General features: G+C 49.2%; 1 protein-coding gene across 1 annotated transcript; it reads right to left on the bottom strand.

Annotated features, from left to right (window-relative positions):
• Positions 1–4,302: 4,302 nt before the first annotated feature.
• On the bottom strand, positions 4,303–11,821 carry ZP1 (zona pellucida glycoprotein 1). The gene is given in 17 exon segments (XM_057727136.1): positions 4,303–4,495; positions 5,000–5,155; positions 5,438–5,486; positions 5,489–5,533; positions 5,635–5,700; positions 6,860–6,961; positions 7,072–7,269; positions 7,349–7,416; positions 7,418–7,486; positions 7,645–7,694; positions 9,832–9,975; positions 10,062–10,249; positions 10,742–10,801; positions 10,804–10,886; positions 11,106–11,341; positions 11,548–11,669; positions 11,773–11,821. Coding segments are annotated over 17 exon segments (1,878 nt in total).
• Between the last annotated feature and the right edge of the window lie 6,546 nt (positions 11,822–18,367).

Raw genomic sequence — 18,367 nt, 5'->3', positions numbered from 1 at the left:
GATTGGGAAGCACAGCTTCTCCTTTGTTGTCCTCAGCGGAAGGGAGAACAGTAACAGTGTGATGTAGCAGAACCTTGCTTCAGGCCCTAATCTTCCAGCTCGTATTTTGTGTTGGGTGAGTGGGTGGGTGGGGGATTTGTACCAGCTCTTTCCCTTGATATGCTCATGGATCTAGGGTCCAGAGGATGCCGTTGCAGCTGTTTGATGTGGCTAGCAGGCAACAGGGTTCACCTCATTACATTCATGGTTGGAGAAGCACCAGCCCCTCCTTGGACATAGTTAAGGGGCTGGGGTCCAAGCTTTGTAACTGATCAGCGCCTCAGGCACTTGACAGTGACTGGATTCCATGGAGCCTTAGAAGAGGCCAACTCTTTTCTGGGAGGCCGGTCTGCAAGGGATAAACTTGGACATGTTAACCCTTACTGCTCATTCACTGTAGAATCCCATTATAGGAACACCCCACATGGCACTTCTGTGTCCTATTGTCAATAATGGACATATGGGCCAATTTTTTTGTGATTATAAACTGTTTCTGTGAACATTCTGGTGCAAGTGTATTTCCTAGGATATAAACCTAGGAGAGGATTTATTGTATAGATCATATTATAATGAAAAATTTTTTGAAAATTTATTTTACTCGTGTATTTGATTTACAGTGTTGTGGTAATTTCTGCTGTACAGTGAAGTGATTCAGTTATACATATATATACATTCTTTTTCATATTCTTTTCCGTTCGGGTTTATTATAGGATATTGAATATAGTTCCCTGTGTTATACAGTAGGACCTGATTATCCATTCTATGTATAACAGCGTGCATCTGCTAATCCCAAACTCCCAATCCATCCCTTCCCTCCCCTTCCTCCCCCTTGGCAACCACAAGTCTGTTCTCTAATGACAAATTATTTTTCAACATGGTTGTACCAGTTTACACTCTGATTAGCAGTAGATGAGTGTACCTGTCTCCATACCCTTGTCAACCCTTCTGATTTTTTTATTTTTGCTTATCTGGGGGATATATACCATCATCTTGAAGTTTATTTTCACATCCATAATTACTAATGAGGTTGAGCATCTTTTTTCCACTTATAGGCTGTTTGAGTTTTTTTGCGAAAGGCCAGTTTGTGCCCTTGCCTATGTTCCTCTTTGGGTTGTCTTTTTCTTGTTGATTTGTAGGAGTTTTAAAATGTATGTATGTTTTGGATAGCAATCCCTTGTCTTGTTGCAGCTATCTTCCCAGTTGGAGCCTTGTCTTTTCACTCTTTTCTATGGTGTCTTGTGAGTTTTGGTTTGTGAAGTGCTCTTTTTATTTGTGACTTTGAGAATTCTTTGAAACTTTGGCTGAAATCTTTTTTTTTCCCCCATCAGGATTTGCATTTGCTTCTGCTTGAGCCCAGACTACTTTAATTATCACCCTGGGATCACTGTAAATTAAATTCAGCCCTTGAGGTTTTCTCCAGATTGAACTTTAGAGAATTCTTACCCCTGCTCTAGACTAAGAACCTGGGCCAGAGAAGAGGGAACTGTACTCTTAATTCTCAGGGGAGGTGTTTTTTTTTTTTTTTTTTTTTTTCAGCCAGCCAGCCAGCACCACAGTCAATGTAGGCCAGATCCCTTGCTGCCCCCTTCTGTGCAGTGCTTTGTTTCTCCTTCACTCTGGCCTGAGGATGAAGCCCCCTGAGTCCCAGCTTGGACAGAGGCCTGCATCTAGGCTCCCCACCTCTGGCAACCTCTGGGCTGATCTGCAACCCCCTGTGTTCATCAAAGTAGAACATCAAGACCTCCAGGCTTCCGCAGAAATCCCCAGAATAGAAACTGGTTTCACTTCCCAGAGTTTTTGCTTTTACTTTATTTTTGGCCTCTGTGCATGCCTTTTTTCTTTTCTTTTCTTTTTTTTTTTTAAATTAGCAATGATTTGAACATGTTTTTAAAACAAATAAATAATCTGGCATTTTAGTTGTTTGCTTCTGAATGTTGACCTGGATATTTGGTCTTCCTATTGCTGGAACAGAGTGGTACTTTTATATAAAACACCCTTCTGGAAATGTCTGGGCATGGAGTCACACTTTACAGAGTTGAATTTTACTTAAGCTGAAAAAACAGCCTGTGAAGTACTCTCCTTTTTATTTAAGACAAAAGCACCATGATCTCAGTGTAAAGATAAGGGAGCCAGGGGTAGATAGAGAGGGAAGGGATCCCCTTTGGGTATCACCTAGCTATAGCCACAGTACCTGGCCCCCACCCCAAAAGGCAGGAAGAGAGAAAACCTGACGGGCCGCCGAGCAGCTCTGCTTCCTGCCACAGGTCAGCAAAAGTGGCTTGTTATCATCCCCATCAGTTCTGACTCAACTGTTCTCAAGCCTCAGGTGCCTTCTTATACTAAGAGGTGGTTTTAAGGGAGGGAAGAAGTTTTAAATTGGGCAAATTTGGACTGGATTTTGATATCCAGGTAAGTCAAAGCTTAGACTGCTTCCCTCCAGGGAAAGCACAGGGAACTTAGCACTGCAAGGACCTTCGTTGTTCACATACTTTGTACATTTGTTTCTGCGAACAGAACCCTTTGACGTGGAAGCGTCCCTTTGACATGGAAGCGTGGACAGAAATCTATGTACAGTGGAAAGAGCGCTTGCCAAAGTTACCTATCAAAATCATAAACCTGCATGCATGCAACAGCAGGAGAAAAACCGTGTCATAGGAATATCACAAAAAAGTAAATGGGGCTTCCTAGGTGGGGAAGTGGGTAAGAATCCACCTGCCAATGCAGGGGACACGGGTTCGAGCCCTGCTCCAGGAAGATCCCACATGCAGTGGAGCAACTAAGTCCGTGCGCCACAACTATTGAGCCTGTGCTCTAGAGCCCGTGAGCCACAACTATTGAGCCCATGTGCTGCAACTACTGAAGCCCATGCACCTAGAGCCCGTGCTCCGCAACAAGGGAAGCCACGGCAATAAGGAGCCCGCGCACCGCAACTAAAAGAAAGCTTGTGCACAGCAAAAAAGACCCAACACAGCCAATAAAATAAAAAATAAATAAATAAATTTATATAAAAAAAGTAAATGGATACTTTTATGAGTGTATATATAGAGTAGGGAAGGTCTTTGCCACATTCAAAGCTAAAAATAGGAAGGAAAAAATACTCGTCACATAATCCTTTCAAACAGCAAGATGGAAGGACATTGAAGAAAAACCAATGGCCAATTCAGTGGGAAACTTGAAAGATGAGGATATCCACCCCTTGTGAAAGTTCTTTACAGACAAGAAAACAAACTTGAGAGTATAGATAAGGACACAAAAAGGCAATGTATAAGATATAAGCGGCTATAAAGATACTTGGCGGGATTTTCTAGGTGGCTCAGTTGTTAAGAATCCGCCTGCCAATGCAGGGGACACGGGTTTGATCAAGACCCAAGACAGCCAATAAATAAAAATTAATTCATTAAAAAGAGTTAGCCCCGGATGGAACTGGATCCCTGACCCCTCAGAGCATGTCAGCCCAGTTCCTCCAAGCAACAACCAAGCTGAGAATCTGAACTTATTTCACACCCTGAAGAGCATATCCCATAGACCTTGCACAAGCCAGGGGGTTGTTCAGGACAGGTCATCCCTAGTCACAGATGGGGAAACATTCCCAGCTAAGGGGAGTCCCTTAACTAACTTCCATAGCAAGTGTCTGGATCTTTCTGCCTGAGTGCTCTATTCTGCTAGAAAAGCCTGAGGCAGCTGCTTCCCCTAGCTCCTCCTCATCTTGGGCTATAAGCTTGTCCTCACATGGGGAAGAAAAATAAAAAGGTAAGAACTTGGTTTAGGGCAGAAGGAGGAGAAATTCTAGTAGTTAATAGCACTCGGTAAATATTGGCTGTTATGTACTATTCTAAGAATTCTTATCTATTAATTCATTGTATCTAACACCCCATGGGGATAGGTATTATTCCCATTTTACAGATGAGGACACTGAGGCCCAGAAGAGTACAATAACTCAATATCACACAGCTAGTAAGAGGCAGAGCCAGGGTTATAACTCAAACAGGCTAGTTTGTATTCAACCAGTAACCTGAAGAGAGAAAAGATGGAGTAGGCCAGGGCTGGAGAGCACCTACGTGGTGTCAAGGCCACAGGTGTGACTCAAGCACTGTGGTTCCCTTTGTGCCAACTCTGTAACTCATGCCCTACCAAAGGCCAGAGAGGTGTCTGAAACCAAGTTTGACTTCCCCACCAGATTCTCCAGCCGCCAGAGACTGAACCCTACCCACCCTGCCTAGATTGAATTAGGTACCCAGCCCTACCTTTCCCACCCTAGAGGCACTATGTGGCAGCAAAGACCTTTTCTGACTGACAAGTCAGAGATGAAGGCCCGTCATCCATGAGCAGACTGTCAGCAGCACAGCTGGTGCTGGTACTGACCTGTCTGGTGGTTGTGCCCACGATGGCATCAGGCAGCATCAGGGCCAACAGGCTGCCACTCAGCCTGTGCTGCCCATCCCTCTGTGGACCAGTCCTGGGGGCCAAAGTGGGCTGGTGATGGGAGAAGTGGCCAACATCCTTGTGGGAGGCTGGGAGGCTAAGAGGGGGACTGGGAGGAGCTTTTTCAAGTCAAGTTTAGTTCTGTTGGCCCCGGGGACTCTGGGTTCCCTCATCCACGTTGGCAGCCGAGCAGCACACTTTGAGGACACCCAGTTAGAACTCCTGTGTCTGTGGGAAGGTGACAAGCCTTCACAGGCCATCGATTCCCAGGTGTCCGATTCCCAGCTATTGCTGCTCTTTGACTCTGCCATGACTTGACCACCCCTTACCTTCTCTAGGCCTGCTTTCTCTGCCTAGAAAGCTGCCTTTCCTTGCAGAGAGACAAAATCTCCCAAATTCAGTCCTGGGAGGCATTGGACCTCTACCCAGTAACAGAGGCCACAATTCTGAAAGGACAGCTGACTCTGAGGCACAAGTGTCTAAGATAAGAATGATTGTGTCCAGTCACCACAAGTAGCTTTTCTACATCTGCTTTCACTGGGCTTGAAACAAGACAGCCTGTTCACCCTCTGTTGCCTTCCTGGAGCTTCTGGGCTTGGCCTGGCTCAGGCCCATGAAGACCCTAACTCCTTGGACCAGGGCAACAGCCAACAGCAGAAGAACTACCCAGAGGAGAGGCCTTGGGTTGCAGTTCCTGGTGGAGCCTGCCAGACAGAAGGGATCTGGAGGGTGGCAGGGCTGGGCGAAGGTCCCTCCAAAACTCTCCCCTACTCTAGCCCTTTGTGATCACATGGGCAGAGTTGAAGCTGCCCTTCTGCAGATGAGGTGGACCATAGCTAGCTTTGCTTAGTTCCCCAATGAATGCAGTTACACCATCTCCTGCCCTCACTACAACCAGAGCTTCCTCATTTTGGGGGACCAAGGCCTGAGGGTGCCTGCCCACAGCTTCATACCTGCAGGCCCCAGCGGAGGCTACTGCCTGTAGGAATCCTCAAAGCCCAGTGGCCCGGGAGAGTTCACCACGCTCTGGGCCTGGCAATGTCACTGTGGTGATCTGCGGATGATTACTGCCCTGCTCCCCATGTGGCCCAGAAGCCAGGAACAGGTCTGCAGATGTGAAAGAACAAAGAACACCTCCCCCTGCCCCCACGCTGTCCCTCACCCCAGACTCACCTTCAGCCCCAGAGCTGCATGTAGTCAAGCAAGTCTCCAGCCCTGAGGGGCAGCAGGCGGAGGTGCCTCAAGAGAAAGGAAACCTGGTAGGATGAGGATAAGGTCAAGGCATGGGGCTGGCTTGGAGCCACAGGAGGAAGTACTGAGGCAGGGACATAGGGTCCAGAACCTAGCCCAGGTCCACGCTGCTGCCAGCCAGGCAGGCGGGGAGAGATCTGGGTGCACTGACCAGCCCCAGTCCCACGAGGTACAGAGCCACAGTACTGCTCCGCAAGTCGGAATCTGTGCCTTCCTCCTTCAGGATGGCTCTCGTCTACAGTGGAGGACCCTGCTAGCAGGAACCATTGCGCCTGGTGGAGCCCCGGCCCCGGCCAGCAGAGTCATCCCTGGGGGGGCCAGCTTGCTCCCTTCACTTGGGGTTGACCCAGCAGCAGGAGAGCAGATGTCTAGCGCCCTCTCTTTCTCTTCCTGGCCCTTGATGACCAATGACTGGGGGTGGGGCAGGGGGGATGTGTGGTTACCACGGCTTCCAGAAACACAAGGCCACAGGCAGCTCCTGAAAGGAGTAGAAGCAGGAGGAACTGACCTGAATTAGCACCCAGCAGCCCAACCAGCAGGTACCCCTCACCCAGCAGGTTAGGGTCTCTTGGCTCAGGAAGAGGCACAAGGCTGAGCTGGACTATTCAGCCACCCTCCCAGGTGCTAACCAGTGACATCTGTCTACATCGGATGGAATGTCATGCAACTATTTAATATACATAGAGATCTACATGTATTATATACATTATCTATATATATTAACTTGAAAGACTTATACCGTTCAGTAGAATGAAAGTTAAACAGTAGTATGTGGCCTGTAGTGCTATTTACAGATTATGCAGAAAAACCTAAATATACCCTAAATGTATCCATCTTTACCTTCTGCAGAAGTTAAGTTATAAAAATTCAAAGCAGAATTACGCTGAACACGTTATTTCTAGAGTCAGGAGTGAGGCCACTCTAGAACATCATGTCCGGCTCAGATTAGGGTTGACGGCCTTCACGATCTGGCATTTTCCTTCCTCCCTCTGGAGTGGTTTGCAGGTCAGGGCTCACTGCCCTCCACAGCACTCAGGAAGATCAGGTCCCATCTGGGGAACTTTGTCCACGTTAGCTCGCAGGGGGCTGGAGGGATTCGATGACCAGCTTATTCCCACTTAGCAGATGGAGAGCAGGTAGGAGGAACACATGCTTCTGACGGGTCCCCTGAGGGCCCTCTGGGAGCCAGTGCCTAAGAGGGCGAAGGTGGCAATGGTGAAGCACTGATAGTGAGACTGGAAGGGCAGAGCTGTCCTCCCAAGGCCATCACTTGGGTCCTGAGCTGTCACCAAAAGGACACCTGGGAAGAAGAGAAGTCAAGGAGGGGGATGGGTGGGAGCCCTGGGGCAGCTCCAGCACCACCGTCACTTTCCTGCCAAAATGGCCACTGAGGCTGCTGGAAGGGGTTGGCACTGGGAGTGGCCCAGCACTGGTGCAGCACCAGGACCGGACTGGGGTCTGTCCTCTGTAGGAGCCAGACCTCCACGAGGTCAGACTTTCAGAGCAGCCTCATGATGGGGTGGTTCCCCTCCCTCTGGTAGGAGCCGAAAGCCTCTTCTGCCAGGAGAGGGGCTCGTGAGCTTCGGTGGGCTGTGTGTCTGGGAAGTGGGGGCGGGTAGAGAAAGCACAGGGACGCCGTACCCTTGTCCCTTGATGATCTGCAGCAGGAGCCGCAGGGGGATGGACTGGGTCACAGTGACTGGATGGGGGAGGAAAGAGGGATGCCCGGAGGGGCAGGAAGTCACTGGCATTGAAGACACAGTAGACATGAAGCCTGAAGTCCAAGTTGGAGAGGACACAGAATCAGTGCATCCCAATTAATAAGCCAGGTACAGCTATGCGGATGAAACATATGAGGCTCGGTCCAGCAGGGCGACGGACGCCACCTGCAATCACCTGGGTGATGCAACCGTTGCCCCATCCTCCGCCCACCTCGTCTTGTCTTCTTGGGACAGCTCGAGCCAGCTGTGCCAGGCAGTCTTCTAGATGGAGAGGATGGAGCCCCCATGGGGCTGAAAGATGCCCACCCCCTTCTGGAAGCTCTGTCGTCTGATGGACCCAGGTTTGAATCTTATTAGCATTTATTGGCTGTTTAACCTAAGCCTCAATTTCTTCATTTATTTATACAATGGCACTGACCCCCTCCCTCCAAAGGTGGTGGTAAGGATCAAGTGAGCTCATGAGATAGCGCCCTGGGGTCACCATGGTCCTTGCAGTTGTTGCTGATCTGTTACTGGGTCCAGTGTCCCTGGCTGGCCTGTGTGGCACTGCACACGCCTGGCAGGGGGAGGGGGCACACCCACACCCGGAGATGTTCTACAGGAGGAGCTGACCTCACCCTACCCCATCAACCTTTACTTCAGCCTCCTGAGTGCTCTACCTTGACCTCTACTTGAAATAGAGCCCTGGGTTCAAGCCTCGGTCCTTGTGGAGGACATCCTGCTGATGGAGACCAGGGCCTGGCACAAATGAGGTGTCAGTACACACAACTTATTCCACCCTGATCGGAAAGCCTTTCCTCTGAGGAGCCCTCCTGCTCATTCCTGATGGGCTGCAGCTGTTTTCCCTTATGCTTCCCTTCTGCAGTGAATTCTGGCTAGCTCCCATAGCTTTTATTTTTTTATTTTATTTTTTTAATATATTTATTTATTGGCTGTGTTGGGTCTTTGTTGCTGTGCGAGGGCTTTCTCTAGTTACAGAGAACAGGGGCTACTCTTGGTTGCAGTGTGTGGGCTTCTCATTGCAGTGGCTTCTCTTGTTGCGGAGCACGGGTTCTAGGTGAGTGGGCTTCAGTAGCTGTGGCACGTAGGCTCGATAGTTGTGGCTCACGGGGTCTAGAGCACAGCCTCAGTAGTTGTGGCTCACGGGCTTAGTTGCTCCACGGCATGTGGGATTGTCCCGGACCAGGGCTTGAACCCGTGTCCCCTGCATTGGCAGGCGGATTTTTTTTTTTTTTAATACCCTCAATTAGTCATTTTTTTTCCCCTTCATATCTTCCAATTTTTTTTTTTTACAATAAACTGCATATATTTGGAGTGTACAATTTGGTATCCCAATCTCCCAATTCATTCCCCCCCAACCCTCCCCGCTTTCCCCACTTGGTGTCCATATGTTTGTTCTCTACATCTGTGGGCAGGTGGATTCTTAACCACTGCACCACCAGGGAAGCCCTCCCATAGCTTTTATTTTTTTATTTTTTTTATTTTTTATTTTTTTATTTTTTACAATAAACTGCATATATTTAGAGTGTACAATGTGGTATCCCAGTCTCCCAATTCGTTCCCCCCTGCCCCCAACCCTCCCCATCTCCCGTAGCTTTTAAATCCCAACATCCAAAGCATGACAGATTTGTCCCTTTGGTCCCCCTGGGAATACATAGCATTTTAAAGCAAAAGACATTTGAACTCTGATGCCAGCAGCCTACCCCAACCCTCATGGCAGGAAGGGTGGGGGAAAAGACATCTGGAAGCCCACTCAGTGCCAAGCACAGAATTCCTACAGCCCGTGGTTAGCATACTAGCTCAGGTTGAGGTTGGTGCCCAGCCCCTGGGGTTCAGAGGCAGGTATGACAAGCACAGATGTCCTCAGGGGTTATCCCCCTGGCATCCTGGGCTCCCGGCTGGTTTTGCCACCCGAGTCAGCAGGTGCCGATGGCTCCTTTCAATGAGGGGTTATCCCTCAGCTCCTCCCCCACTCTGCCCCACACCCTCAGAGCTTCAGTCGGAGGTATCTTCTGCCTCATCTGCGGCTTCGTAACCTCTGAGGTCAGGAGGCGGCAACGGCCAGGCACAGCCTCGGCTTCTTCCAGAGGATGCTTTCAGCTTCTTGATACTTCATTTCTGAGCTTGAGCTTGGTTCCCGGAGGAATAAAGGTGAGTGCCCTTGAGGACTCCGGCCCTCTCAGGCCCTGCTGTGGCTTCTGCCTGCCAGGTGTGGGCAGGCCCGGTTTAATGCTCACATCAGCTCTGGTTGAGGGGCGTTGCCACGGCCTGGGCAGGGGGCAGGCTGGGAAGAGGTAAGTAGCTCATCTGAGGTCACACAGTGGGTGATAGAAGAGCTTGGACGTGAGAAGAGCTTGGACGTGAAATCAGACGGCTGCAGAGCCTGTTCTGAGCTCACCTGTGCTCCCTTCACACCCAAGCCTTTGCCCAGCCTGTTCCAAGAAGGCTCCCCATCACCAGGTGCCATCCCACGTGATGGAACTTTACCCTGTGGCCCCACCCAGACACCGATGCCGGACACCAGCTGGTTCTCCTGAGTGAGCTAGATGCTGTGCAGCTGTAGGAAGAGACAGCCAGGGAGGCCCTCTCAGGGGGCGGTCGTGGGCACCAGCGTTGCCCCAACTTTACCTGGACTGTGGTGTCACAGCAGGGGAGAGGGGCCATGGAGATCATGGACGATCCTATCTCCTGGGTGGGGAGTAGCTGGGGGTGCGGTGCAGGCCAGGTGGACATTGACCAGTGTGTCCTGCACACCAAGGTTGTTTCTTGGGACACCACCAGGACAAAGTGACTATTTCTGAAGTACTGGACAGTCACTGGGATGAAGGCAGATCAAAGACAAGGGTCAGGGCCTTGGAGTTCAGTGCCCATCATAGGCACAGTGGGAGGAGAGGCTGGGTGACTGTCAGCATGTGAGGGCTGGCCTCGGAGGGGAGACTTGGCTTCTCTCAATGCCTGCTCATGCAGTGGTAGCTCTAGCAAAGGCTTCACAGACCAGACTCTTTCACGCAGGGAACAGACCGGTGAACTACACTCTAAAAGCAGGGTCACCATTTAATGTATCATCCACATTGGGATGTTCTAGATCTACAGGTAGGGGTACATGTAAAGATAGATTAACTGTTATCAGGCTGGGACAGGTGGTCATCGCATCTAAAGATCTCTCCTGTAGTCCATTCTGGGGGCTAGGCTCTCCTAGGAACAGGGTATGGAGCAGTTTCATCAGTGGCAGGTGGGGTGGGGAGGAAGCCCTCTTATTGCTTCAGCATTCAGGACACCAGGGTCTTGCTCAGTGTGGAAAGTGGTACTTGTGTTGCCATAGTAACAAGGACCGTCTCTGGTGTTGTCATGGCAGCTGCCAGCTGACCAGCTTCCTTTGAAATCTTTCTCACTCTGTGGGGGATGTGCCTGGAGGCCACCTGGCAATATTCCTGGGTCAGAGTGTACCTAGGGCTAGGGACAAGAGTGGTGAGGGCATGAGATGGAGCCAAGTGGGCTGTAGACCTTCAGGGAAATAGAAGTAGCCTTGTAGATCCCAGTAAAGGGCTGTCAGGCCACCTGATCCTCCAGAAGGCCCCCCGACAGAGTGTGCACAGATGGAGGAGTCCTTCATACCTACATAAGCTTGCTCATCAATGCCCCCTGTTCCAACGTGCCCTGCTGGGGTCAAGCCAGGGTGGGGTGAGTGGGTCCAGGGACAGTGAGGCAGGGGTTAGATGGGCTAAGCTATGTTCTGGGGTGGGACAGAGGGGATGAGGATAAAGAGCAGGAAGTGAGAATGTGATGGGTGGTGCCAGGTGGGAGTCTGGAGTCCAGGTGTGATCAGGTTTGGGACAGATCAGAGTGACATCAACATGACCATTGGGCAGCACAGCTTCCATGAACACCCTCAGATGGGAGTGTGCATCCTGCAGGAGAGAGGGTGACAGGGGAGCAGCATCCAGGCAGAGGAGGGATCGGTGCCCAGGACCTAGTCTTCCTCACCCACCGGCCCACTGAGCGGTCTTGGGCTCTGATGTGTCCCTGGACGCTGGGGTCCTCTCTAGCCTGACACCGTGTTAGTGCAAGCTGGTTCCCAGCTGTGGGGTCTCCCTCAGAGTAGTGAGATCCCTACCTTCTCCAGCACATGCCAGCCTTTAAAATTGGCAGGAGAGACTGCTGGGCCCCTGGGGCTTGGTGGTCACCCATGGTAGCAGATGGAGCAGCTGTTCATCTCAAATTGGTTCCCAAATTCATCTGCAGTGGTGGGAGGGGAGTGAGGGATGGAGGGAAGGAGTCACAGATGCTGAAGAGTGAAGCCAGAGGCCATTGAAGACTCTACACTCAGCAGGAGAAGTACCTCCTAGAGCTCTCCTGGGGATTAAGGCCATTAATACTACCACGGCCATTACCTATAACAAACAAGAACGGACAACTAAATAATGTGGCCTCCTGCCTGGGATCCTAGAACAGAAAAGACCTTTGGTAAAAGCTAAGGAAATAGACTTTAGTTATAACAGTGTGTCAACTTTGATTCATTAGTTGTAATAAATGTACTATCCTAATGTGAGATGTTAATTACAGGGGAAGCTGCATGTGGGGTATATGGGAACTCTTCTGTGCTATCTTCTCAGGTTTTCTGTAAACCTAGGACAATTCTAAGAAATAAAGCCTATTAACAACAATAAGCCTGGTTCACAGACTGGGATGCTTCCGACGCACCGGGCAGGGTCCCAAGGCCTTGTGTGTATTACCTCATTCCTGGCCATCCTTCCCATCCTCCAAGGAAGGGGCTGTCACCGCCCTCATCTCCTGGAAGCCTCAGCCCAGGGTCTGGAGGAGCCCAGCTCAGCTCAGAAAGTGTTAGTTCCCATCAGTCATTATAATTCATAACAGTAGGGAGAGCATGTGGCTTGGTAGTTATAGTCTGGTTCCAATCCAGCCCCCACCACTGTCTCTCTGTGACCAGGGACAGGTCATCTTTCTGCGCTTTGGTTTCCTGTTTGTGTATTGGGGTTGATCTTGCTTACCTCACAGGGTAGATAGGAGACTGAAAGAGACAGATACTGGGGGTAATGACTGAACACTTGGTAATGATTAACTTTTACTATGATTGGCACAGAGGTGGGGGATGCTCGGTTGGTTAAGGTCCCTGGGAGCAGAGCAGGTGGAGGCTGCAAACCTAGAGGTGGGGGTGTGGGTGGGGTGTTTCTGAAGGGAAGCCTGCCTGAGCAGAAGCAGAGGAGCCTGTGGGCAGCAGGGCTGCCACGGGGGGTAATGTGTTGAGGCAGAGGGGATTTGTGGAGGGAGGGCAGGACATAGAGAGGGGGGAAGCAGTGGACTTAAGCTGGCTGGGAAAGGGAAGAGCTGTGGCTGGAGTCGGTGTGGGAAGGGGCTGGTGAGCTGAATTTTTCCTGAGGGACAATGGGAGGTTTTAAATCTTTTATTTTGAAATAATTCCAGACTTACTGAAAAGAAGTTCTATCCATCCTTCACCCAGATTCCTCAAACATTAACTGCTACCTTCTTTTCACGTTGGTTTTAGCGCTCACTCTCTCTGTGATTGTACGTACATGCAAACACATGCACACACACACACACGCACGCAATTCCTTCCATATACCATGAGAGAACTGGTTGCAGACGTGACTGACTCCCCCTTTACCCCTAAACACAGCTGTGTGTATTTCTTAGAAAACAAGTAACCACAGTCAAAAGATCAAAATCAGGAAATCAACATTGGTACCACACGACTGTCTAATCTACAAACCTTATGCAATTCACCTATTGTCCTCATGATTTTACAGCAAAGGAGAAAGTTTTTTTCTAGACCAGTATCCAGTCCAAGGTCACGATCATGTTCCTTGGGTCTCCTTCAATCTGGGACAGTCCCTCTGTCTGTGTCTTTCATAGCATGAATATTTTTGAGGAATGCAGGCCAGTTATCTTGCAGCATGGTCCTCATTTGGGTTTGTCTGGTGTTTCCTCCTACTTAGATGCAGGTTAAGCATTTTGGGTGGTGTATGCTTTGCTAGGGCCACCATAACAAAAGGCCATAGACTTGGTGGCTGAAGCAATAGACATGTATTTTCTCACAGTTCTGGAAGTTGAAAGTCCAAGATCATGGTGTCAGGAAGTCTGGCTTCTTCCACAGCCTCTCCCCTTTACTTGCAGGTGGCCGCTTTCTTGCTAAGCCCTCACATGTGCACATATACCCCTGGTGTCTCTTTGTGGGTCCAAAATTCTCCTTCTAAAGATACCAGTCTGATTGGATTAAGGCCCACCGTATAAGCCCCATTTTATTTTATTTTTTAAATTTATTTATTTATTGGCTGCATTGGGTCTTTGTTGCTATGCACAGGCTTTCTGTAGTTGCAATGAGCAGGGGCTACTCTTCCTTGCAGTGCTCAGGCTTCTTATGGTGGTGGCTTCTCTTGCTGCAGAGCACGGGCTCTAGGTGCTCGGGCTTCAGTAGTTGTGGCACACGGGCTCAGTAGTTGTGGCACACAGGCTTAGTTGCTCTGGGGCATGTGGGATCTTCCCGGACCAGGGCTTGAACCCGTTTCCCCTGCAGTGGCAGGCAGATTCTTAACCACTGTGCCACCAGGGGAGTCCCTTTAAGCCCCATTTTAACTTCATCATTTCTTAAAGACCCCATCTCCAAATATGGTCACATTCTGAGGTACTGGGGGTTAGGGCTTCAATATACGAATGGAGGCACAATTCAGCCCATACAGACAGGAAGACCCCAGAGGTGATGTTGTGTTCTTCTCATTGCATTCTGACTGGAGGCTGGTGGGATGGGGTTGGCCAGGTTTCTCCACTCTACAGCTACTGTGTTTCTCTTTGTAAATAGGAAGTATCTTATGGGGAGATACTTTGAGACTACATAATTATCCTGCCTCTCAGCAAACATTCACCCGCTGGTGCTGGTTCTCCAATCCATCATTCCTTTTACCAGCACATTGCTTTGTTTTCTATTGTAACAGAGAGCTTTCCCTGATAGGGGAGTTTTAGGTAGCAGAGAGATCACCAGACAGAGGAGCTAAAAAACCTGGATTCTACTCTGCATTCACCTCTCAGGAGCTGAGGGGCCTTCCCCATCTTTAAAATAGGCATGGAATTAGATAATACCCAGAGAGGTGTTTTCTAACTGATCACAGACCTTACTCGTGGGGAAGCCGTCTCTCCCAAGTCCCTGGAAAGGCAGGGAAGGAGCAGGGGAGCTTCCCTATGGCCAAGGGCAGTAAGAATGCCTTTGAGAAAAGTGGGACCAAACTGTGCTGGAGAGAGAGTGAACCCTGAGCCCTTGGTCATGACTCTACATTCTTGCAAAGATTCATGGGCACCAGAGCTCCTCAGCCCGATCTTGGGTGGCCTCGGCCTGCAGCAGCTTGAAGCAGGGTTTCAGTTCCTGGCCAGAGATGGATGTCAGGCCATGGCAGTGAGAGTGCTGAATCCTTGCCACTAGACCCCAAGGGACCAGTGGCCAGTGACAAGGTCCTGGCCCGTCAGCTGTGTAGAAATGAATTTCCACGTAAGGAAAGCAGTGAAACAAGGAAAGTGTTTATTAGGAGGAAAAAGAGTACGTGTGGATAGACACACTGGCAGAGAGAGTGTCCAGACACACTCAGAGAGAGAGAGAGAAAGAGTCATGCCCTTGTGATAGTTTGAATCACTTATATAGGGCATTCCTTCTGGGTTGCCTTTGACCAGTCATCTTGCTTTGCCTGGTTTTGAGTCCGTATTTGGTTTATCTCAGGGTCCTCCCATGTGTGCAACACATATCTTTCAGCCAAGACAGATTCTAGTGAAGAGGCCCATGGGTAGGTTGACATCACTTATGATAAGGTGGCCCCCCTCCATTTTGACCTCCGAGGAGTCTTTCTTGCACATGTCTAGTTGGGAATATCTCCTTGACTTCAAGAATGAGGAACGTGTGGTCTTATATCTCTTTTCTGGGCAGGGCACATCTCTTCTCTAGCTCCTCAACTTGGAGTATCTGTCCACAGGGGACATACTCCAGCTGCTCAGCCTGCGGCCCACTTATCTCCTGCCGCAAGCCTGCAGCTCCAATGCTCACCCACTAGAGACCTCGGGAAAGTCACCTACCCACTTGGTACTCCATTTCCTCATCTGTATAATGGGGCTAATAAGGGTACCTAAATTGTAGGGTTGCTCTGAGGATTAAATATATAATCCATGTAAAGTACTGGGAACAAGCTGCAGGTGGTAATCATTTGAAGACAATAGTGATGAAAACCACCACTATTTTTTCTTTTTATAAATTTATTTATTTATTTTATTTATTTATTGGCTGCATTGGGTCTTCATTGCTGCACAGGGGCTTTCTCTAGTTGCAGCGAGCGGGGACTACTCTTGATTGTGGTCTGCAAGCTCCTCATTGTGGTGGCTTCTCTTGTGGAGCACGGGCTCTAGGCACACGGGCTTCAGTAGTTGTGGCACACGGGCTCAGTACTCGTGGCTCGCAAGGTCTAGAGTGCAGGCTCAGTATCTGTGGCTCTCAGGCTTAGTTGCTCCATGGCATGTGGGATCTTCTTGGAGCAGGGCTCGAACCCCTGTCCCCTGCACTGTCAGGTGGATTCTTAATAACGGTGCCACCTAGGAAGTCCCTCACCATTATTTTTTATGGATGAGGAGAGAGGGTCAGATCAGAGGGACTTGGCTTGGAATCTTGGCTTCCCTCTTTGTCTCTTTCTGAACCTCAGTTTGCTCATCTCTTTCTTATTGTAACCTTGTAGAGCTAAATCAGACTCCATGTTAGATCTGTTTCTTTGACTTTAACCTTTGCTTTTTGTTGCTTTTGTTATTATAATCATACATGATGGCCTGACTCAGGGAACCCTGCCCCTCTGCCTGAATGTTAAACTAAAGTGCCTCTGTTCAGCCCACAGGCAGACAATCTGCCCTGCCCACCTGTGTGAATGGCTGAAATTCACATATACCCTCACTGAGGCTGGTCATTTCCAGAGATCTTTTGTAAGACTGATGGCTCCTTCACTTTACTTCCTTACAGCCTCTCCCTCTCTGATTCTATAAAACAAACTGGCATGCAGACCCTGATAAGATGATTTTTAGGAGACACGAGCCTGCCATCTTCTCGTTCTGCCGGCTTTCCGAATAAAGTTGTATTCTTCGTCTCAACACCTCATCTCTGATTCATTGGCCTGTTGTGCAGTGAGCAGAGCAAGCTTGGACTTGGTAACATTTTTAAACTTGGTTCTTTTTTATTTTTGAAAATTGGACTTGAGTTTCTGAATCTGTAAAATGGGATTGAAAATAAGGTAAACCTCACTGGGGTGCTGAGAATTCTGTGTTAGTTCTCCACCCCATCTGTTTCTTCCCTTGACCAGGGGTCCCCCATCCAATACCGTGCCCCTTGCAGGGAAATCATGGAGTCTTAACCACCAGACCACCAAGGAAGTCGTCACTTCATCTGTTCTGTTAATAAAAGCCAGGGACAGAGGGAGGGTGCCCGCAGAGGAAGGGGCCTTTCTAGGCTGTAAAGACAAGGCTGAGGAGGACTGGGACACTGTGATTTATGATGAGAAATTTTTATATATTTGGTCTTTGTCCCAATCCTGCAGAGCTCATAAAACCCCTTGGAATTGCCCAGGAGGAGAGCAAAACAAAGGTCTTTTATTATGTTGATGAGGTTCCTTTTGGAAGGCACCTAGGAATCGGGGCTGGTTTCCAAGGGAGTCAACCACCAACCACCTGGTTAGGGAGTTGGAACTTTCGGTCACACATCCCCTCCCCCGCCCTTCCCTATTTCCTGGGAGGGGAGATGGGCTGGAGATTGAGGTCAATCACCAATGATTCAGTCAATCATGTCTATGTAACGAAGCCATAAAACCGTCAAAAGATGGGGTTCTGAGCTTCCACGTTGGTGAACACCTGGAGCTTTGGGGAGAGTACCACCCAGAGAGCACAGAGGCTCTGTGCCCCTCCCACACACCTTACCCTGTGCTTATCTCTTCCATCTGGCTGTTCCTGAAGTAAAATGTTTCTCTGAGATCTGTGAGCCATTCTAACAAAGTAATCGAACCCAAGGAGGGGGTTGTTGGAACCTCGGATGGATCGCTGGTTGATCAGAAGCACAGGTGACACCTGGACTTGTGATTGGTGTCTGAAGTAGGGGGAGGGGACAGTCTTGTAGGACTGAGTCCTTAACCTGTGGGATCTGATGCTATATCTCCATGGAGATAGCGTCAGAATTGAATTGTAGGACATCCAGCTGGTGTCATGGGGAAAAAAAAAACAAAACCCACACATAATCATAGGGACCAAAGCATATATGGGAACCAGCAGGAAGTAGGTCATCTCACCCACGGTCCTGCAGACAGACCCAAGGGAAGCCCTAGCCATGATCCCTGTGTTACAGGTAAGAACAAATCTGACTCCATATTGGATCTGTTTATTTTGCTTTAACCTTTGTATTCTATTACTTTTGCTACAAGTTAATCATTAAAGGATGTGACTTACAAGCTTAAGTTATACATAATGGCCCATCTCTGGGAATCCTGCCTCCCATGTAATGAGTGTTAAGCTAAAATATCTTTGTTTAGCTCACAGGAAACATCCTGACCAGGCCACCTGTGAATGGCTGTAGGCAAGAAGAAAGTAACACATCCCCTCTGGATTCCGACTGGAACCAAGAAATGTTTGACTTTACCTGCTCCCACCCTGCCCTTCATGTAAAAGAAGCCTGAATTCTAACTTATGGAAGATGATTCTTTGGGACATGAGCTCATTATCTTCTTGGTCTCCTGGCTTTCTGAATAAAGTCGCTATTCCTTGCCCCAACAAAATCTCTTAATTTACTGGCCTGTCATGTGGTGAGCAGTACAAACTTGGACTCTGTAACACCTGTGGACCCTGTTGGCTGCAGAGATACTTCCCAAAGCTTGTGGAGCAGGTTTAGCAGCAGAAAG

This window comes from Hippopotamus amphibius, chromosome 3 (genome assembly GCF_030028045.1).
Source record: "Hippopotamus amphibius kiboko isolate mHipAmp2 chromosome 3, mHipAmp2.hap2, whole genome shotgun sequence".
Taxonomy (NCBI): domain Eukaryota; kingdom Metazoa; phylum Chordata; class Mammalia; order Artiodactyla; family Hippopotamidae; genus Hippopotamus; species Hippopotamus amphibius.
The sequence above is the reverse complement of the archived record's forward strand: the minus strand, read 5'-3'. Positions and strand labels throughout refer to the sequence as shown.